Source organism: Stigmatopora nigra, chromosome 7 (assembly GCF_051989575.1).
Source record: "Stigmatopora nigra isolate UIUO_SnigA chromosome 7, RoL_Snig_1.1, whole genome shotgun sequence".
Lineage (NCBI taxonomy): Eukaryota > Metazoa > Chordata > Actinopteri > Syngnathiformes > Syngnathidae > Stigmatopora > Stigmatopora nigra.
This window is the reverse complement of record NC_135514.1, coordinates 11081770-11104417: the sequence shown is the minus strand read 5'-3', so window position 1 is coordinate 11104417 and position 22648 is coordinate 11081770. Positions and strand designations below refer to the sequence as shown.

General features: G+C 39.1%; 2 protein-coding genes and 1 non-coding gene across 4 annotated transcripts; all 3 read left to right on the top strand.

Annotated features, from left to right (window-relative positions):
* Positions 1–141: 141 nt before the first annotated feature.
* Positions 142–21224, top strand: ncapd2 (non-SMC condensin I complex, subunit D2). 2 transcript variants are annotated; one of them, XR_013326978.1, is made up of 33 exons: positions 142–308; positions 621–740; positions 950–1025; positions 1372–1430; positions 1515–1690; positions 2458–2600; positions 2986–3113; positions 3221–3344; positions 3839–3986; positions 4061–4258; positions 4337–4471; positions 5019–5106; positions 6838–7024; positions 7108–7226; positions 7918–8118; positions 8209–8383; positions 8707–8791; positions 8921–9057; positions 10139–10271; positions 10712–10787; positions 11336–11545; positions 11632–11792; positions 12382–12493; positions 12616–12739; positions 12829–12984; positions 14658–14835; positions 14905–14999; positions 15738–15818; positions 16262–16445; positions 17204–17354; positions 17441–17560; positions 20286–20438; positions 21085–21224. XR_013326978.1 is itself a non-coding variant. In XM_077721708.1 (32 exons), the coding sequence occupies exons 1-32, from the start codon at positions 284–286 to the stop codon at positions 17897–17899; spliced, it is 4188 nt and encodes a 1395-aa protein (XP_077577834.1). In that variant the 5' UTR covers positions 142–283; the 3' UTR covers positions 17900–18049. The 2 variants fall into 2 exon arrangements, 1 of the variants encoding a protein (XP_077577834.1); XM_077721708.1 differs by lacking the exons at positions 20286–20438; positions 21085–21224 and adding an exon at positions 17817–18049.
* Positions 5156–5437, top strand: LOC144199995 (small nucleolar RNA U85). Its single transcript, XR_013327022.1, has one exon. It is a non-coding gene; the product is annotated as a small nucleolar RNA U85 (small nucleolar RNA).
* Positions 21123–22043, top strand: nppcl (natriuretic peptide C-like). The gene is made up of 2 exons (XM_077721486.1): positions 21123–21224; positions 21750–22043. Exons 1-2 carry the CDS (start codon positions 21123–21125, stop codon positions 22041–22043), a joined length of 396 nt encoding a protein of 131 aa, XP_077577612.1.
* Positions 22044–22648: the final 605 nt, after the last annotated feature.

Here is a 22648-nt window from a genome sequence, read left to right as displayed (position 1 = left end):
TACACTTAATATCACATTATACTAAACATTTTGTTAGTGTTTTAAGCGTCGCGGGAATATGACCTCAATCAGCGTCGTTGCATTACACTTAATATCACGTGACTGAATGTATGCGTATTTAAATGAGGGAATAAACGTCGCGGGATTATGACATCGCGTCAGCGTCGTTGGATTGGCGCAAAGTTCCGCAAATTTGAAAATCCGATGGCGCTCACTCACTAAACAATTTGTGCACCACGGGGAAGCTGGAGGGCATACATTTTCTTCTCCCGTTTATATTTAGATGAACGGGGTACCGAATTTTCAAGGTAAGTTTTGTCTTAAATTAGACGATTTATTAACCGGAGAACAATTAAATGAATCTCTTCAAAAGACACGCCGTCTCCGCGAACGTAGCTAATGGTTAGTTAGCATGCCGATTTTTTTCCAAGAAAAAATGTTTGCTGTATTCTTTTATCATTCTCATTCGTGTCGTATTTAGCTCTTTGCTTTATATCTGGGAGTCACAAAGAAACCCAATTCAAGAACAAAAACTAAGAATCATTTTCCCAATGTTTACAAAGCTTTGCTATGATATGCGTGGACTTTCCGACGAATTGAGTTTTTTTTTTCTTCCTTAGGTATGTCGTGGGATTTTTTTGTGCCTTTGTGCATCGGCGACCTGGTGAAGAGTGGAGGGATAAACCAGTACGTCGTGCAAGATGTAGTCTCCCCTAAACAACTACCGACCCATCTAAACAGTAAGTTGTCCTCCATTGTGCGCCTGGGTTTATAAATAAAGTTGCGTATACAAATTCAAAATTGAATGGCCATGCAGCGTGTACGTATTGTACTGGTTGAAAATCTGTACCAACAATGCATTTTCCTCACTTAACTTGTTTCACACATTTTTAAAACTCTTTTGGACTTGAGAACGAGTACTCGATCTTTTGATCTCTATTTTATGCAGGATTCGAGAATGCTTTGAGAAGTCAAGGGCCTTTGGGTATCTTGGAACACTTCGACACAGCTTACAGTGTGTTACAGTGAGTTTTTGGTTTCATGCAAACTCAAACAAGTCAACTACACAACCAGAAACATACTTTCACTCACTTTAGCTGGGTTTCCCCATAGAAAACTTGTTGCTTGTGGTCCACCATTTTTTTGAAAAAATAAAACATTACATTTTTAACCTATCAGAAGAGCCTGTCAGTCCGGCAGGTTTATGACAAAAATATATATATATGAATATATTTAAAAAAAAATGCAATCATTTTTTAAGTAACATCACAATTGCTCAACATTGTGCTAAAATCATACATTTACAGCATTTCAAAAGATGTTAGCAATTTAATTTACATAGCATCTTGTAACTTGTTTTTACTTTTAAAGGCATGCCAACTCAGTGGATTCAACCGTGAAGGAGGACACTCTGGATTTGCTGGTGCAAGGTTGGAATCTTTTGTTTTGAATGTTTCAAATAACCAAAAGAAAAAGGGTTGTTAGAGTTTCTGATTTCTTATTTTGTGTTGCAGTTGTTAGCGACCTTTCTTCATCCCTGCCTTCATTGCTGATGTCCGCCACAGTCTCTGCCGCAGAGCGAAAAAAGCAGCTCAATGCTGTTAAAATGAGCGTCTACTTGCTTTGTAAAATCACAGAACATCTTGAAAGTGAATCATGCAGACAGAGCTTCATTACGGCCCCTCGCAAAGTATGTAAAAATAATAATAATAATAATAATATACAGTGTTCCCTTGCCATTTTGCGGTTCGACTTTCACACCCTTGGCTCATCACGTTTTTTTTTAATTATTATTTTTTTTTACTTTAAATTCATACTTATACTAATAACAAGTACTAGCCAGAAAAACTTTTACCTGTTTGGCCCATCAACTTGTAGTATGTCAGAAATATTTGATAAAACATGTAAATACTAGTCTACAAAATAAAATGTACAGTAGCTGTAGGCCAACTTTGCGGAATTTCACTCAATGCGGGGGGTCATGGAACGTATTAACCGCAAAAATCGGGGGAATACTGTATATGTGTATATATATATTTTTAAATGAAACTCCCAGTGATGTATAATCATGGCAATCGGGTGACCTGTCAAACCGGGGATTGTGATCGCTTACCTTCTGCTTGATGGGTAATCTTGGTAGTGTTATAGTTATATTTCACTATTGTAAGGGCCCACCTAAAATAAGACTGACGCTGCTTCTACAATGACTGTCTTCCTCACAGTAATGGGATGAGGCAGATAGAAGATGTCAAACAATGTATGAATGTTTGTTTTGTGTGCACGTTTGTTGCATGACTGTTTTTGTAGCAGTTGGCAAGTGGATGTACAGTCCCTTTGAGTGGTTTGACAGGTATGAGCGTCAATCTTTGGTAATCTGAGGGTGTTGACACAAGATGAGGTTGCATCATTAGCGTTTGTCTCGTGTAATGAGTTGGAGTGTTGTCTCTTACTTCCCAGGGTGGTAAAAAAGCCAAAAGTGCCGGAGGTCTCGTACATTGGGATAGCAAAAGGGAGACAGTTCTTCAGGTGCTTTTGCAGCTCCTCCAGTTAGACATCCGCTCACTCTGGAATCTTGCACTTGTGGAAGAAGAGTTCACCAGGTAAAACACAACCCAAAAAAAAACCTACAAATGACAGAAGGCTAAATTGACAGGAATTGTGAAATTACAACTTATTATAAGCCATGTATTGACAACTTAACTGTAGAACCTTACTAAAGACGTCATCATGAAAAACTTTCAACACACTACAATGCAATTTAATCCAGCAACAAAGTGGGACAGGTGTGTTCACATATTGACCAACAGATGTCATCATTGTGCTTTTTGTACATAGTATATTTGTTTGTTGTTGTTTTTTTTTTAAATCAAACTTAATTAGCCTGTCAAGGATGGGGAAAATGAACCCTGATGGCCCGCCGGGCTTATAAAACAATGGGGATTGCTTTAAATTCTAAATAATCATTCTTGTCTTTGGCTTTTTAAGCTGTGTGACCTGTTGCTGCTACAAGCTCCTGGAAAATCCGACCATCGGCCACGTCAAAAGCAAGCCCACCAGAGACGGTATAATCCATCTGCTTGGGTTGCAGATCAAAAAGTACAATCACCTTCTAGGTAAGTCTTACATGACTCATCTGCAGTTTTTTTGTCAATTGTGCAATATTAGCTCATGGGATGATAACATTATCATATTTTGGATGTTTTTTTTTTTCTCCCAAAAGGTGCAAGTGTAAAGGTCATCCAACTGCTTCAGCATTTTGAACATTTGTCATCAGTGTTTGCTCAGGCTCTTTCTGTCTGGAGCACCGAATATGGAGTCAGAGCCATAATAGGGGAAGTAATCAGGTCAGTTTGCATGCTTTTATTTCGCCTATCAATGACAGGGATTAAGTTTTGTTGTTGTTTTTTTTCATGGCTTTTTAAATAATTACAACTGTGTTGTTTAAGTCACTATACAGGAGCATTATAACCCAATATAAGTACATTTAGAGTTATTGTGATTTAAAAAAACGTAACCACATAATGACCTGGCATCCAAAACGGTACGTGGAGATGACATTCTGTGTCATGTCATCACAATATCACCATTTGGTATATTAGTAAGGCCTACACAATGCAATGTCCATATGTGAGGACTCTTAATTCTCAATGGGGTGTGTGTGGGTGTGAAAGTTCATTTTTGTATATTTGTTAAATACAGTTGGAAGTTTTATCAATTTGGTCAATTAAAAAAAATGAGAAGAATGTAAAAAGAGATGAAAAATGTTTATAATTTTTAATTTTCTAGTATTCAATAGCAGCTAACGAGTAAGGTTTGATGGTGTCATTTATTTTTCCAGAGAGATTGGCCAGAAGTCAAGTGAAGAGCTTGCCAGAGAAGGTTCAGGAGTCAAAGCATTTTCAACATTCCTATCTGAACTCAGTGCTCTCGTCCCAGAGTCATTGATTCCCAACATGAGTGTGCTTATCACACACCTGGAAGGAGAGGTACTAACATCTCCATCCATTATCAAGTGTCCTTTTACCTTGAAGGCCTGTACATTCTTATGAACAATCCCCAGAGTCACACTATGCGTGTAGCCGTGTGCGAGGTACTCGGCGACATCATGGTTCGCGTCCTGTGCGGAGACGAACTGCAAGACTCGAGAAAAGCCGACCGCGACCGCTTCTTAGACACCCTACAGGAGCACTTGCATGACATTCACTCTCAGGTCAGAACACGTGTGTTGCAAGTGTACACGCGTATCGTCAACAGCCAAGTAAGTGCCTCCTGGTTTGTCGGATTTGATCCCCGTGATGTTTAGTTTGCTCAGCCGGTGTTGTTCTCGTCCTTTTAGGCTTTGCCACTTTGTCGGTACACTGAGGTGATGGGACTCGCTGTGGGAAGACTGATGGATAAGTCGATAAATGTGGTGAAGAGTGCCATTCAGCTTCTGGCAGCCTTCATTGCGCACAACCCTTACAGCTGCAAGGTAGCTTCAGTTTGGATCTTTTATGGTGGCGTAGTGGGAAAAATTAGGGGGAGGGTGGGAAGTTCACGGTACTAAAAAACATTGAAAGTTGATCACCTTTTCATTTGAAACTGATTTTATCATTTTGAATAGCAGTGGTGAGATAAATGATATGTATAAAGAAACTGCAGTAAAACTTGCAATACCGAAACACATTTTGAAAAAACTAATAAAAATGCCCGGCGACAGCAAAAGAAAACAACAACTTCAAATTACAACCAACATTGTTCAGTTCAGCACATTTGCTTAGTCATTTTTTTTTTAATTTCTTGAAAATGCTACACTTTTCCAGATAGATTTCAATGTGTTGTCTTGTTTTGAGTCCTAATGTTAAAACACAGAAGTATACCCCAACATAGACTCAATTAAGCTTTTCTGTGGGTCATATTCAATGTTATTTTCATTATTAGCTGCAGACAGCTAAAGACTGACCCCTGGCCCGTTTCAGGAACAACTCTGGTTTAACAGTCTTGTTATACAAGCTCACTAGTGTTTTTGTGACTTTCAGCTCAGCAGTGCAGATCTGAAAAAACCTCTGGAGAAAGAAACGGCTAAATTGAAGGAGATGAAAGAGAGGCTGCGAGGTAGTGCACCAGGTAAGCTTACCAGTCACGTTTACGCTGAATACTGAAAACGTAGATTTTTGCCCCATGATGAAACCAAGGCGAATACGAGTTGACTGAACAACAGCTGGCTTCTTCTTGTCTCAACTGGTGGGTAATCTTGGCAGTGTAAGGGAGTTTTCTTACTCTGCTGTAAGGGCCCACCTACATTAATCTGGCTCCACCATTATTTCTCCTCTGATAGTAACATTGGAGTGATTATTTGGATGGTCCCTATAGTGTGTGTGTATGGAGGCTTGAAGTTTGACCAGCTGTTATCAAAATTCAGTCAGCAATGAGTTGCTTCTTTGGTAATCTGAGGGCCAAATACAGTGTTCCCTCGCTACTTCGCGCTTCAGCTATCGCGGACTCAGAGCTTTGCAGATTTTTTTCAGGAAAAAAAAAAGTAAAGATATTAAGTCAAAATTATAAATAACATCATTTTACAAGAGGTGGAAACAAAATATTCAATAAGAATTAGTAATTGCATCAAAAAGGCCAAAGAAATGGTCAATAACATGGTGAGAGTTCAGGAATGGCATTGATGACGTCATGGCTGTTTACAGGCGCATCTTCACCGCCCAAAAAAACAATGTTCACAACTCCCAATAACGATGTTTCTTACGTGCTAAAAAACTGCAGAAGATCCTCCATCCGGACTACTATGATGTTTTTGCTTGGTGGTGCTTTTGTGCACTCGTTACACGTTTTTTTAAGCATTTTTGAAGGGGCATGCCTACTTCTTGGAAATGCAGCTATTGCGGGGGGTCCCGGTCCCCATTAACCGCGATTAGCGAGGGAACACTGTAGTACGTGTGTAGTTTCTTCAAAATATATGGGGTCATTTCCTCGTTTTTCGATTTCCTCCCATCACACATTTAATCCGCAACGATGCCCAATTTGTCATGGGTTTTCTTTGTTCGGGCCCGGGAATTTACTTTTGAAGAGCATGACGCAATGCCGGCGCTTTTAACGTCTAGGGGTGCATTCAATCTAAGTGCTTTGAGTCATAAAGTTACTACACCTGTTTCCGAGTGCAACAAAACCCATTCAAGTTTGTGTGGGTTCATTAATGTGAGTGAAGCAGTAGTTCTTCAGAAAGCCTTTTAATATAATTGAAAAGGCTTCATGAAGAACACAATTGGTCGTCATTTACAAAAAGATGGGAAAGCAAACGTATACCAGGATGTGACGAAATGAAGGAAGAAAATTAAACGGGTTTTCAATAGACTTGAATGTGGAATATACTCATGGTCATTTCACAATAAAATGCTGAATTAATGTTAAAATCTAGATCATTTGGAAAAATAGGGAGGAAAATGAAATGTGGACTAAGTTACATTAAGTTGCCATTGTGAACTTTACTTGGATAAATGAATTAAAACCCAATATTTTGGTTAAAAATGCATAATATTAACTTTACATGCAAATACAGTTTTAAAACATGTCCACTCAAACAAAAAAACTCGCACAAAATTGACTTTGATAGGAAAAACAAACTTTCTGAACCTCCATGAGTTGAATCTCATGACTTCCTATATAAAATAAAAGCAAAGACTTTCCATCCCGCAATTGTTGTTACATAAATTAATATCAGTGGCTTCAATTATGATTTTGTGAATCACAAGAATGGGCGCTACTTTCCCACTGACCCAACCCACCCTCATTTTTCCCCACTTTTTTTTAATTCCCAAATGTTGATAAATGTCAACTTGTCTGCTACAGTGATCAGCGCGTCAGAGCTGTGGGACGCCATGGAGCCTGAATTGCGTGACGCGGTCAACGCAGAGGTGGAACTCTTGGTGGATTCTGCCAAGGAACAAGAGGAGGAAGAGGAGGAACATAAAGAGATGGAGGATGACAGGGCCACGGCGGTGATGATTGCTCAGTATCTTCGAGTCAACAAATACAGGTCACTGGGATGGATGCTCAGCATATCTTTACGACATCAGACCACCATTTTCACAATTTCATTTTCCGGTTTCTCCTGTTTAGGAATGCTGTTCGTCTCTGCGTGAAAGCCTACAGCCGCTTCCCTAAATCCGAGCTGTTTGCCGCCCTCTCTACTCAAACTCCACAGACGCTAATGGAGACGCTCGCCCTTATCTTCAAAGGTGAATCCCTTAGTGGCTTTATAAACTTCATTGATTTACTTTCCCGGGCCACACAAAATGATGCGGCGGGCCAGATTTGGCCCCCAGGCCACCACTTTGACACCAGTGTGCCTTAAATTGTCCCACTTTTCTTGTGTTTTCTGTACTAGGGCCGCAAGAACCTCAAATACACCTGAATCTTTATTGTAGCTCATTTCCGACATTCTTAAAATGCCATTTCTATTATAAACTTGTCAATTTAAAAGAAGCACGATGAAAAGATAATTATTGGAGGACATTGGTTGTATATCTTTTCATCGTGCTTTTAAATTGACAAGTTTATCATAGAAATGACATTTTAAGAATTTCAGAAAGGAGATACAATAAAGATTCAGGTGCATTTGAGCTTCTCGTGTCCTTAGTACAGAAAACACAAGAAAAGTGGGACTGTTTAAGGCAAACTGGTGTCAAAGTGGCGGCCCAGGGGCCAAATCTGGCCCGCCGCATCATTTTGTGTGGCCCGGGAAAGTAAATAATGAGTGCCGACTTTCTGTTTTAGAATCAAATTAAAATGAAGAGTATAGATGTATATTAAATTTCATGAATTTCCCCCTTTTTAAAAATCAATAATTGTCATTTTTTTAATTTTTTTCTGGGGGGAAATTTGTCTGGATATTCTGAACAAAACTTGTTTTTTCATCCTTCTTTTCAGGCTCTGACATTGACACATCCAAGCATAGTCAAAGCTTACCCCCCACTCCACAAAAAGAAGGCGATCAAGAAACCGAAGATGTTGACTTGAAGAAACAGGAGATGTTGGTGCAGTATTTGGGAGACACAGAAACATTTGCTCTCCAAGTGGAGAAAGCTATCTCTGTCATTAACTCAATGCTTTACTGGAAAATAACTTCAGGTAGAAGAAGGACTTTAGACACATGAAAAAGTCGTCAGTTTTCACATCTGGTAATAATGGCTTGTTTTCTTGTTGTTGTTGTTTTTGTAGTGGTTCAGGAAGCAGTGCAGTTTTGCGTCACGGTGTGCGAATTCAGTGTTGCCAACTCGCTCATTGGTGTGAGGAAGATGTTGCCACTGGTTTGGTCAAGGGACGCCGCCATCAAAGATGCTGTCGTCCAGGCCTACAGGCGCCTCTATCTCAACCCTCAAGGAGAAACCAACAGGTCTGGAAAACACTCAACACCAGTAACACACACCAATCAACATCATTTTTTTGCCATTTGTATGAATAAATTCAATTATTTTCTGGCACCTGGTGAATTTAAATGCACCATTCCATAATTGGAGGATATTTTGGGCATTAAAAATAACCTGAAACTAAATCTAAGGTCTTTTGTGGTGTCAAATAGTTTAAATGGGAAGAAGGAAGAATTCTGAAATGACATTTTTGTATTGTCAGTCATTTGAAGGGAAGATAAATAAAACAAATATTGTTTTGTACAAATTGAGGTAATAGTTACACTTTTTTTTTTTTTTGGCATTGTAGGATAAAAGCACAGACACTTGTGGACAGTCTTTCTGAACTAATGGTGGACGCATCTCTCGGGACAATTCAGTGTCTGGAGGAAATAGTGAGTCATTCGTTTATTAATCTCATTTGCTTTGGCTGTGGGAATGACAAAGGATCAACTTGTCCCCCTCCCAATTAGAAAATCATTTTCACTGAAAATTCAATTGTATCTTTGAAACTCGCCCTCTAGGTACAGGAGTTTTTCGGCTGTGGCAACAGTCTGGAAGCCACGGTTGTGCAGGTTCTATGGGGGAGATTTACTGGCAAAATTGAAACTTCGCCTTTGTACAAGCGAGCTGCGGTGCTTCTTCTTGGCATGGCTGCACGGTGAGACAGTTTTATGTTCAGATTGCATATTTTTTGCAAGTACAAGTAACCAAGTCGTCAGAATCTGCCCATACCGAATCCCGATCTGATACTCGGGAAAAGCATTTAGTAGGGGGAAAGTACTACTAGTATTTTCACGACTATAAGGCGCATCGCATTATGAGGCGCACCCTCAATGAATGACATTTTTTCCATATATAAGGCGCACTGGATTATAAGGCGCAGTGTCTATTTTGTAGAAAATTAAGACTTAAGTGCGCCTTGTAGTCGTGAAAATACGGTATATTCATGTCTTTTGTCACCCAATTTAAATAGAGCTATCACAACATTCTAATCTTATAAAAGATGGCTTCAATGAAGCTGAAAGAAAAATCACAAATGCCCCTTTTCATTTGTGCGGGACCAAAATAAGTTTGCAAACAAATTATTTCAACAATGTATTTTGCACAAAGAAGCGATTAAACCTGGTTACCCAATGTAATGAGTTTGGGGTTGTGATTTGTTGGATATTTACTTTTTTCCTCCCAGGTGCAATAAAGTTGTAGTTCGGAAATAGCATTTTATAAAACCAGTTAATTTGATCTAGTTTTTTTTTTTTCCATCAATGTACATTCTGTGCTGTACCTCAGCACAGAATGTTCCGTAAATATCGCTCTTGCGTCATCCAGCGAATATCAATACGCTTCGCTGGCATCTTGTTTTTTCGGTACAAATCAAAGTCACGTCAATGCATTTTGTTGAACATGTGTATATATATATATTTATATATATATATTTTTTTTTTTGTGTCCCCCCCCTCCCTTCAAACACATACACTGCTTGAGGCAATAGTGAACGACGACAGTATGGCAGGACTATTTGTAGTCCACCCACACCGCTGCATTCACAACCTATTAAATCTCATGCGTTTCTTCTAACCGGGGCCTCCCACGTACATTATCTGGCCAGCTGCTAAGCACCGGCGAGGCCAATTCATAGCGCTTTAGTTAATGTAGGTCATACGTTTGCATAATGCTGTACAATTGTATGACTTTGCCCACATATCTCTTATGCGTGGATGTTTTTTTTTTTTTATGAACAGGGCAGAAAGAGGGGTGGTCCTCAGCAATTTGGACACACTTTGCTCTGTGGGTTTGGGTGTAAAAGTGACAGAGGACTTTCTTCTGGCCAGGGATACAGTGATCACCATCTGTAATATTACTGACCACGTTAGGGTAAGTGGTGTCATCAGATTTACTCTCTTGGTGGATATTTAAGGGCGTATTTACTCCAGGAAAGTCCATAGTTTGCCTTCTTTGGTCCGGACCAAAATACAATACAAAAACTCTTATTTATTTTTATTTATTTTTTGGTGCAATTTTTTTAGTCCAACCTAATTTACAGCCTATGTCTATGGAATATGTACACAGACTTGCCTATTTTTTGGTTCTGACATTTTTTTTGTCCCTCAGAATAGACCAGACAACATTTTGTTGTTGTCTGGTCTATTCTACTAACTTGAACAAAAATCCAAAAGCAAAGTAAAGTTTAAAACAAGAGCCAAACTAGCATTTATGATTCACATTTTCATAAACGTTTCCATTTGGCAGACTGAAATCGTATGTCACTGACACAATGATTCAATTAACTTCTTCTTTTTTATCTTCCTGATCAGCGATCAAAAGGTGCACCTTTCCGACTCCCCCAAGAACATCAGCTCTTTACTCGCCTCACACAAGCAATTGCTGAAGGTATCACACTGTATTTGAATTTAGCCTGCTATTTTTTTATTACAGTGTTCCCTCGGTTATCGCGACCCCCCGCAATAGCTGCGTTTCCGCGAAGTAGGCGTGCCCCTTCAAAAATGCTTAAAGAAACGTGTAACACGTGCACAAGCACCACCAAGCAAAAATATCATAGTCCGGATGGAGGATCTTCTGCAGTTTTTTAGCACGTAAGAAACATCGTTATTGGGAGTTGTGGACAGTTTTTTTGGGCCGTGAAGATGCGCCTGTAAACAGCCATGACGTCATCAATGCCATTCCTGAACTCTCACCATGTTATTGACCATTTCTTTGGCCTTTTTTTGATGCAATTACTAATTCTTATTGAATATTTTGTTTCCACCTCTTGTAAAATGATGTAATTTTTAATTTTAATTTAATATCTTTAAATTTTTTATTATTATTTTTCCTGAAAAAAATCTGCAAACTGAGTCCGCGATAGCTGAAGCGCGAAATAGCGAGGGAACACTGTATTTTCAATGTATTCCGATTGGCTGACTATGAATTATGTCCAGGTGCCATGACGGAGGACCTTCACTGGCAAAGTTTCATGGAGGTAGCCGTCCGCCTCATCTACTTTCTTGCCGAATCCCCGGACCAATTGTGCTCCCGGTTGCTCCAACGCACCGCTCGACTCCTGCTCGATCAAATGGTGGAAGACGGCGTGGCGGTTAATCAGGAGACCACTCAAACACAAGGGGGCTCTCAAGGGTCCGGCGAACACGGTGAGTGACTGGCTCGTGTTTGTTTCGCCACGCTCGTTCTGTCGCATCACGGCCATTCTCCTCCTCCTCCTCCTCCTCTCCCACAGTGAACTATGTGTGCCTGGCTCAGCTTTTGGCCTTGTCTGGCAGCGTGGCTTTATGGCAGGTGTTTCACCTGGAGCGCAGCGTCAGCAGTGAACTGCGGAGGCGGAGAAGAGAGACCGAAGAGACCAACGAGAAGAATAAACGACCGTCCAGCAAAGCTAAGGTATGCCACGTGGGGATGTCCACATGGCAAATTTTTTCACTCGCCTGGTGGTGAGACGTCTGCCAATACCGAGTCTCATTCCGATACACAGGAAAAGTATTAAGGGGGCGGGACTACTATATCCAAATGTCTTTAGTCCAACCAATTTGAATAGTGGTATCACAAAATCATACGTTTTTTTTCCCGTTTATTGCTACTGTCACTATGAAATTTCCTCAATGCAGGATGAATAAAGTTATCCAATTCAATAAAAGGGTGATTTAAACTAACCAGAATAAAAACAAACATATTTTTGTTTTGTTGTGTAACACCAAAATAGGATGTAAACAAATTGTTTTTAAGGAAAATGTATCGATCGAGGGGTCACTGCCATTCCACTCATTCAGATTGGATTGGCTAACTTTATTCATCCCGTTTTCTGGAAATTTCATTGGATGTCTCGTCATCAATAGCAGCTAATACCTTGAAAATGTAAACATTACAAAATATTTCAAAATCTGATTAAAATCTTCTGAAAAGGAGGTTATCTGGCCTAAATTTTGAGTTTTCGTTGTCCAAATGCACTAAAATATCTCTTTTCCCCCAACAGCAAGCGGCCAATGACTCCACAATGGAGGAGGAGCTAGGTTTAGTCGGCGCCTCCGCAGAAGACACGGAGGCCGAGCTCATCAGGAAGATCTGCGAGACGGAATTGTTGGCCGGTAAAGATTGCTTCTAATTATCCCTTTCTTGTCCCGCCGTGAGCAGCTCATTGAACGCCTTCTTGCCGCATTCATGCTAATGTGATGTTTTGCATTCACTCGCCCACTGTATTCTCTCAAAGGGGAGAACCTGCTGAGTGAATTCCTTCCTTTACTGGTGAAAGTATGCAGCGCCCCTGGACGCTATTCCCACCCTCAGCTCACCGCCGCTGCCTGTCTGGCTCTCTCACAGTACATGATGATTAGGTAAACACATTCCCCGCTGTGTTGGTCTTTCACGGTGATGACACAAATTATCAAGGTCATCTTTCCTCTTTTTTTTTTTTTTTTTCCAGTCCTTCCGTTTGTGAGGACAATGCCCGGCTGATGTTTACCGTTCTGGAGCGCTCGACTCTCCCTGTAGTCAGGGCCAATGCCGTCATTGCTCTGGGAGACCTTACTGTCCGATACCCCAACATATTGGAGCCTTGGACCCATCATTTATATGCCAGGTAATCCAGTCATGGAGTTGTCACACTAATTCACTTTCAAATGTTTGTTCCTTTTTGATTAGAGGCTTAATTGTATAGGTTAGGGGTTGTCAGACTTGGGTTTGTTCGTGGGCCATGTTAACGTCAACTCAATTTCATGTGGGCCGGATGATTTTAGATATAATATTTAGATTATTTTTTTTTATATATGGATCAAAAGAACTGGATTAAAGACCCTGAATATTCAGTTTTTGATAAAGCAAAAACTATTAATTTTAGCTTTTATATATATATATATTTTTAGATTTTACAAAATGATTTTTGTACTAAAAACACAGAAAAAATGGATTAAAAATGACAATTATTGATTTAACAGGGGGAGATCAGGTAATGTAATATACATCTATACTCTTCATTTTAATTTCATCCTAAAACAGAAAGTTGGCACTCGTGATTTACTTTCCCGGGCCACACAAAATAATGCGACGGGCCAGATTTGGCCCCCGGGCCGCCACTTTGACACCTGGTATGGGTAGAACACACAACTGATGCCTTACTTAAGGGTTCTTACTTAAAAAAAGAAAATGTTTGGTAAATTGTTATGTTTACATGATTCCTACAATTAAACGGAACACCGTAGTCCTAAAAAAATCTTTTGTCAAAAAAATATAATTATTAGCTTTTAACAGATTGTGCCTCATCTCTATTTTGCAGATATGGCTGAGAAAGTGGAAAGGCAATTAAATGTTTCACACTTGTGTCAAGAACTTGACTCTAAAAAACACTTAAATGGAGCCCAAAGTAAAGCCGGTACAAGTCGGGCAACTTAGAACCCACCGTTCTTTTTGATGTGTTTTAATTATAATGCTCGACAATGCAATGCAATTTCGGCGTGTGCGCAAATGTCAAACATTTACTTCTTTCTGTTGCCTCGTTGGCCTCCTAGTGTTTCCAACCTGATAAGTGTCCCCTAATTGTCTCCCACACAAACACCACCACTGTCCTGGAAGCAGCTGCAGCCATGGGGATTTATGATAAGCGTATTAAGAATTAATTACCCCCGTTCATTGCCTTGGTAAGCCCCTGCCTGCATCGGCACTCGCAAATGCCGTCGTCTCCCATGTTTCTGATCTTATGCCAGAAATTCGACTCTTTGGCTTAAATGAGAAATGGTGACGACTTTTGGAGTTTGATTGAGAAACTTTTTTTTTTTTTTTTAATGATCTGCTCAACTACAACTCCATTGACCAATGTAAAGGTATTTTAATAGGCATGTTCTGATTGGACAACAGGCTCCATGATGTCATCGTGAAAGGATATGATAGAAATTGTTATTTAATGTATTAAAAATTAAACAAAAACAAACGGATCATCAAGATTTTGCTTATGTCATTTTGAAAGGATATGATAGAAATTGTTATTTAATGTATTAAAAATTAAACAAAAACAAACAGATAATGAAGATTTTGCATATGTCATTTTGAAAGGATATGACAGAAATTATTTAATTTATCAAAAATTAAACAAACGGAAAATCAAGATTTTGCTTATGTCATCTTGAAAGGATATGATAGAAATTGTTATTTAATGTATTAAAAATTAAACAAAAACAAACAGATAATGAAGACTTTTTTTGGTTTGGTGGCAAAGTGTTTCATTATGCCTATGTGACATCCATTTTTTTTTTTTTGCAGACTCAGTGACGAAGTCCCCTCGGTGAGGGAGACGGCCGTGACAGTGCTGACTCAATTGGTGCTTAAGGATGTTCTAAAGGTCAAAGGGCAAGTCAGCGAGGTGGCCGTGCTGCTAATTGACCCGGAGCCCCAAATCGCCCTCCTGGCCCTGAACTTCTTCAATGAGCTGGCTTCCAAGGTGCAAACGCCTTTTTAAGTTGGAGTTTGTAACTAATTGGTTGCTCACATGTCGCTATCTGCCAATCAGGACAATGCAATTTACAACCTGCTACCGGATATCATCAGTCGTCTGTCCGACCCGGAGAGAGGAATGACTTCGGAGGACTTCAATACCATCATGAAGTGAGTTGGTGCATTTTTTATTCCAAATTATTCCAATGGGCTGATAAACGTGGTAAATTAGATTGAATAAAGACATTGGCAATTATATGTAATGTTTTCGACCTTTTTTTTTACTGTAATCTTTGGACTAGGGGTAAGAACGGGCCGATTTTTTTTTTTTTTTGGGCGAATTAACTTGATTTGCAGGACCGAGCCTGAAGCAAACCTGACATTTTAAATTTTATTTGTGAGGACTCCGTACTACCGAATCGGGAGGAGGAATCTTGATTTATGATAACAAATTAAAGCCTTTTGTAACTAAATCGAAGTTAAACAAGACTATATTCATCTACATCAAATTTCTCTAGCATATTCAAATTTTTCTACAACTCACTCTTACCGCCTTTTCAGTTCTCCTGGCTTTAGTTCATCCTTAACTTCTTGCTTGTCCATATTGTGGAGTGAAAGATTATTAAGACTAATAACTGTATTCGTCTACATAAGAGTAAATACTGCCGGTATCCAAATTATATTATGGCATGTTCAGACCAATATACAGTAATCCCTCATATATCGCGGTTAATGTGTGCCACTCATGGCCGCGATAATCAAAAAACAGCAAAGTGGGTTTACCCTTATTTAAAATGAATAAATAAAAATAAATTTAAAAAAAATCTTCGGTGATGAGTCCTAGGGTTGCAATGGCAAAAGTGTCGTCTTCTGGTTATGAGTTTAGTCTCTGGTTTGTGTGCTTTTTAGGCAACTCTTCTCCTACATCACCAAGGAAAGACAAACCGAATCTCTAGTGGGGAAACTATGTCAACGCTTCCGGACCGCCAGGTGAGAAGACGATGGCCGCCCGTTTTGATGTTCTTGTCTTCTCTGACAGCGTCTCACGGCCACGCCGTTGTGAACATTCAGAGGTAGTGGACGCGTAGGTAATTAGTTTTGTGCGTGTGAAGAGGCAAGCTGACATTTAGTGCCAGTTGACGTATTAATCACTCGCTAGAATAACCTTCACTCATCCTGTCATGGGGTTTAAACGGAGGTGGAACAATGGGGCAGGACCTGTACCTTAAATCCACCTCTGACTCATCCATGCTTAAAGGGAAGGACATTTTACATTACTCGCTGGCAAAGTGAATTAGAGATAGTAAATGCGATTTGTTCCAAATGCCAGTACAAAGGCAAATCCACGAGTAAAAGATCTAAAATGTTGTTCCATTTGCATAATGTTTAATCCGATTTGGGGGCCCCCCACCCGTAATTTCTCTTCTCTGTAGGACGGAGCGTCAGTGGTGCGACGTGGCCGTCTCGCTGTCCCTGCTGTCCATGTGCGAGCGTGGCTTCAAGAGGTTGCAGGAATGTTGGGAGTGCTATAGCGACAAGCTAACCGTGCCCGGTGTCTACCAGCCTCTGCTCACCATTGCCGCAAAGTTGCGCCGTGGAGCCAAAGTACAATTCAAGGTGCCGCAATGTTTCACTGAAGGCAGTTTTCTCTTGGTCTAATCGTACCGTGTAAAATTAGGTTGTTTGATATCGTTAGCATGTGGCCTTGACTGACTTTCTGTTTTGTTTCAAAATTTGGGGCTTTTAATAACATTTTGTTGGATAAGTTGATTTGATATCTAGAATTAAATTGACTGGCAACAACAGCAACAGCAAAAAACTCAAGTCGGGCGTTCACAGACAGCCATTTTGTCGGATAATCCGCAATTATTTTTACAGTTATATGAACTCCAATGATGAATAAATCACAGAATAATTTTTGTACTTATCTTTAAAAGTTGGACAAAGAATATTATGTAACTACATTTTTTTTTTTAACTTGTATTCATCAAATGCATTTTTTTTGAAAAAGTAACTGATTTTCAGTTTAAAATAGATTGTTTTGTTTTTTTTATGAATGTTTTTGTGGGCATTAGTTTGTTTTCCCGTGAACATCGAACAAATTGGAGACAACACTGTACATCGATTTGAATGCAGTTTTGAACCAAAAATATTTTAAATGTGCGGCCGTAGGATGTTACTCCGCTCAATTTTGGAATTTTGGCCCCAGTTTCTTCATAAAAACTAAATTTTTCGAACTGGGAGTTGCAATTTTAAGGTCAAAAGTTGCAACTTTTGCCTCATTTTTTATAAAACATTTATATATTTTCATATAATTAGAGTGGCCGCTCTATGTTTTTGTATTTCTATCATTAACGATTTCTAATGTGCCCCAGAGCCAAGTGGACCAGTTTGAGAAGCGACTGACTGCCGCGCACACGCGAGGTCTGGAGAATGTGGAGAGCCCCGAGATGGAGGAAGAAAATCAAAACCAGTCCGATAAATCGCTTGCTCAAACACCGCAAAATCGAACCAGGTCCAAAAGAGGTCCGTTAGCAGCCGCCGTCCGTCATCATCCAAAGTCCATCAAAACCCACTTCCCAGTTCATCTAAGACCGTGTCACTCCATTCAGGTGAAACCAAGAAATCGGTTTGCCATCGCGGCGACACCAATTTTGTGACGCCTCGGCGTACTCGCAAATCCAAGAAGCCCGCCATCACCTTCAGCAGTGATGAAGATATTTCGGAAGAGGGTAAAAGAACTTTTATATGCTGTAAAAATACCACTGCCACATAGATTTTTGTCCATCATTGAGAAATGAGATTACACCATTTCTCCTTTTGAATGTAGGTTATTCTACTGAACGGCGCTTGTCTTTTCTCTCCAAAATTGTGCTTTACGTTACAAACTGCTCTAAAACTCTTCCAGAAATGGCAGCCCCCACCCACATCCAATGAGATGTATTCTTCATCCTCCATCACGTTGCAATCTTTTTTTTTCTCCACCAGATGCTGTGATGACAGAAAACGAGACCCCGAAAGTCACCACGCCGATCGCCCGCACTTCTCGACGAACTCGCCTCAGAAACTGATAAAAAAAAAGTCTTGTTGTTTATCTATTTTTAAAACCAATTTTATTAATAACCGTTTTTTACATTTTTAGCAGCGTTTTTAGCTACTAGCAAGCTGATTATGTGTCCGTGTAGCATCAACATCATGTAATAAAGCTGCTTTAGAAGTGGGGTATTGTTATAATGTCATTGATATACTTTTACACCACCAGGGTTTTCAAGGTGTGGCGCTCAAACTCATCTTCGTCACGGACCTCAGCGTAGTTGCCAAAATGATTGACAACTCATTTAATACTCCATTCATTTCAGACTGTAAAATGACCCAAACCCTCTTTCTTTCTTCTTTTTTGTTTAAAGCTTTGAACTCATTTGCCGCTATTGATACCAATGGATGTCTAGTCCTTTTAATGTAGGAAGGTCGGCAGGGAGTAAACAAGTTCCCTGTCACCCTCCCAAAAAATTGGCTTGAAGTCAGAGTAAGAATGGAAAAAATATTTTCTCATCTATTTTAGTTTAAAAAAAAAAATTATACAATATATATATATGTTTTTTAAAATTAAAATAGATGAGAAAATATTTTTTTCTATTCTTTTTTCTGTGTATATATATATATATATATATAAAAATACCTAATATATTTATATATATAGTGTAAGAATGAAAAAATATTTCTCTCTTTATGTATAAAAATACATAATTTAGATTTTCTATATATATATATATATATATATATATATATATATATATATAGTGTAAGAATGAAAAAATATTTCTCCAATTAATAAACAAAAAATATATTTTTTTTTTCATTGTGTGCATAGCTATTCCAATCACAATAGATTAGACGTCCATCTGTGTCAATGGCGGGAATTAAATGAAGCTACTAAGTGCTTGCCTCACCCCTTTGGAAAGCATGGATTTGTCTCTTTTCTGTGTTTGCTCACTTTGCATGCATTTTTTTCCTTGCAGTTATGCCAACTAGCAAGTCAGCCATCTCCATGAGCCACTTCTCACTCGCTATACTGTATTTACTAACAATGGCCATCCTTCATCCCACTTTTAGCTTCCTGGCAGATTGGCTTCACTTCGCTCATCAATCGTTTTTAGGTCCGCCTGCTGATTTATATTTCTTCTTCAATCTCCCATTGCCTACTTTTTCATTTTCATAACCCCCCCTTCACCTCCCACGGTGCTGACATCACCCCCCATCCCCTCACTTACTGCCTCTCGCACTCTCATGATTGCTAATCTCTCCCATTCGCCTACATGTCGTCTTCTCCCAAAAAGATGAGATGGGTCAAATTTTCCAATGTATCCTTTTATGAGCTCTTATGTAAAAATGGAATTCATCTTTAATCTGACCTTGTTGAAAACCCATAATTCCAATATTTTATCCTATGAAATGGGCAGTCAACTGATCCCGAAATTATGGGACTGGACTTTTTGCAGATTTTAAGTTTAATTAAGATGATTTAGTTGAAATAATGAGATACTGATAAACTTGTCGCTTGTGTTGCAATTTAACGGCGGGAGGTTGTGAGGAGCAGATGGCAATGACAGACTGTAACTTGCCCAAAAACGAGGGGAGATCAGAACACGCAGGGAATAACCTGAGACCAAAAAAGGGAAAAAAAGATGGAGGTGACTTCCTTCAACATGAGGTGGAATCAAATATTCAATTTCTTGTTGATGGGACTTTAAAAATAAGCCAAGGATTGAAGTAGCACACATTGTTCTTACTGTACCTTTAAAATTTTTTTTAATAATGTCATGGGAAAGATTTCAAATCTTCCCCCAAAAAGTGCAATTTTTTGTTTTTAAACAAATTCAGTGACGTGCCGATTTACGAAAAAAAAAACAAGTTCATTAATCGACTATTTTGATAGTTGAGTCATAGTTTATTGACTGAAAAATGGTTTAAACACCCCCTTTTTACTCTAGTAAACATTCCTAATATAATTTAAAAAAATACATTTTTACACAAGAAAATAAACACATTTCAAGACGGGAAAAAAATGAACATTTTTCAATTTTTAATAACTTAGTTTTTCATTTGCACGATTTTTATTCCTTATGAAAATAACTTATCTTAATATTGAATGGCAATGCAGTCACAATATTCATAGTGTAAATAGTTTTTACTTCCAATGTTCATTCCCTGCTAAATTGTTAAACCCAGACTTGTATAAAACAAAATAACATTTGTTTTATCTCCGAGCCAATTAGGCGAATGGCAAAAAAAATGCTCATTTGTGCACGTCCTCCATCCCAACGTCCTCGAGAAGCAAATTCCAAAAGCGGTGAATCCCTGCCAATCAGCCTCTTGCCTGGAGGACAAACACTCGAGCGGAGGAGGCAGAGAAAAAAAAAAAGAAAAAAAATCATCATCCTTTCGATTCCGCTACAGAGTCGGCGAGGAGGAGTTCCAAGAGAAGGCGGGGCCTGGAAAGTGAGATAGTGGCGCTCTCACCAGGTGCCAACAAGTGAGAGGTCGCCTGCCCAAGCTGGAGATGGACAAGAGCCACTGAGCGCCCAACACCTTCCTCCGTTCAACAAACAGGTGAGTTGTCTCTCATTTTTTTTTCTGTTTGCCTTACCTTTTAAGAACATTACACTTATAGATTGAGGTTTTTGAAAGGTAGCAGAAGGGATTTTTTTATGATAAAGGCACCTCTTTTGACCCCAAAAAAATTATTTCACCCTTTTTGGGGCAGAAGAGTGGGCAACTTAAGACCTGCAAACTCATCATAGACTTTTTACATTTTATTTTGGTCATTAATAAATGTTTCTTAGCAATTTTCCCATTTTTTTCATGATGTATTATTTTTAGGGTAGGTAAGCATTTTAAAAGCTATAAATGAATGAAATGAAAATGAATAAAAGCAGGAAAAAAGATGGTTAGAATTCTAAGTTAATTAAAAAATCCTTTAGTTTTTTGCTTGGTGATTGATATCCAATTTTGACTTGAGTTTTTTTTTTTTTGGTTCTTAAACCTTTACATGCACAGATATTAATTTATTATTAACATAAAGGTATATAGAGTAGTGGGCCTAAAGGGTTTTAGAAAATAAATACATATTTTTTTTTTATATTTCAATTTTAACATAAGGTTAGTCTCTAATGACAGAAAGACCACTAAAGATTTTTAATTAGTTTTATTTGGTTCACTGTTTTTAATTTTTTGTTTGTTATTATTCCTCCTCCAGCCAGTGTGTTTTCCCCAAAGCTCTTCTCCTTTGCCGCCATGTTGCTTTGTCCCGTTCTGCTCGGAGCCACTCTGCTCATCCTGGCCCCCATGGAGACCCCAGAGGCTCGGACCCTTCATTCTTCTCCGGATGATGCTCAGGTTCATTTTTTTTAAATTTTCTATTAAGTATAACTGTCCACTGTAGTGGGCAAAAGGGTTCAAATAATTGTATATTCAGCCATACCTTGAGATACAAGCTTAATGCCTTCAGGGACTGTATGCCGGTTTACTCGTATCTCAAATCAACATTTCCCTTAGATATGAACTAAATACAAATTAAAAAGTTCCCCTTTCTCGTATGCTCTTATCTCAAGGCAAACATTTGCTCAGAATTTTACTCGTATCTCAAATTCCTCATGCCAAGGTATTACTGTGCGTATTTTAATAACATGTTAGAAATTCAGCGCAAGAGCTAGCTAACATTACTGTTTTTTTAGAGATATATTTAAAAATAAGTAAATAATAAAAACCACAAGATTCAATTGCTTACGTCTATGCACTGTGATTAGGGTTAAACAGGAATCAATAGGTTGTTGAAGGATGGAGAGGATAAAGTATAATGAAATGTCTCCATGATTCCATTAGATTCCCTTATATTTCATTTGTATTCTTGCCACAATGAAGTTAATGGAGCAGCTGGTGGATCGCTACAACGACCTGCTGACCATGGATGACCTGGAAAACCTTCTAGGCGGTCCAGCAGAGGAGCAGTCCACCTTGTCTTCTGGGGCCAAAGTCTCTGACTTTCCTGCCAAGTGGGCCGAGGTTCCGCCTCAGACGCCTTGGCTCCGCCTCCTCCGGGGAGCCTTGGCTAATCAGAAGCCGGCGGAGGCGGAGCGTTCGAGGAGGGGCTGGAACCGAGGTTGCTTCGGGCTTAAATTGGACCGGATCGGCTCCATGAGCGGCTTGGGATGTTAGTCGACTAATTATTCAAGTGAGTTAGTATTTAGTACTACTTTAGAAGCTTTAGGGGCTAGTTAAAAGTTCGGCTGGAGTATTTAACTGTTCGAAAATGTCAATTGTTTGCCATCAAGCTGCGTTTTCTTGCCATTGTATCCTTCGTTTTGTAGACGGTCGCGTTTCTAGAATCGGTCCAATGTTGTGATATGGAGGAATTTAGAATTCTTCGTTTAGAGGACTAGTTAGCGTTTAAAAAGTACAGTAGACGTTCATAGCCCATCGTGTACACACGCCATGTTGTTTGTTTACTTATTTGTATACCGATACGCAAGTTTGACCTAAATATGCAGATATTTGGGGGACTATTTGCTGGGAATGTATCGGGTACACCTGTGTACAATTACAATAAAATTATGCCTTTGCAAAGATATTAAGTAAACCATTGGTGTTGTCTCAAAGCAAAATAGCTGGTTCGAACATCAACAGAAAATATTCAGGGGACGTTTTGTAGAATAATTACATTCACAATATCCAACATTTCAACATTTGCCTGCAGTTCTTTGTTATGCCACTAGGCGACAGTATTAACACAACGTTCAGGGTGCATACATCTCTCAATCGGT

What these genes read in the sequence shown, in the direction of transcription:
- ncapd2 (XM_077721708.1), top strand. Translation starts at nt 284, where the DNA reads ATGAACGGGGTACCGAATTTTCAAG. An exon ending in CGGGGTACCGAATTTTCAAG is followed by an intron (nt 309 to 620) that starts GTAAGTTTTGTC and finishes TTTCTTCCTTAG; the next exon opens with GTATGTCGTGGGATTTTTTT. An exon ending in ACTACCGACCCATCTAAACA is followed by an intron (nt 741 to 949) that starts GTAAGTTGTCCT and finishes TATTTTATGCAG; the next exon opens with GATTCGAGAATGCTTTGAGA.
- nppcl (XM_077721486.1), top strand. Translation starts at nt 21,123, where the DNA reads ATGTTGCTTTGTCCCGTTCTGCTCGGAGCCACTCTGCTCATCCTGGCC. An exon ending in CTTCTCCGGATGATGCTCAG is followed by an intron (nt 21,225 to 21,749) that starts GTTCATTTTTTT and finishes GCCACAATGAAG; the next exon opens with TTAATGGAGCAGCTGGTGGA.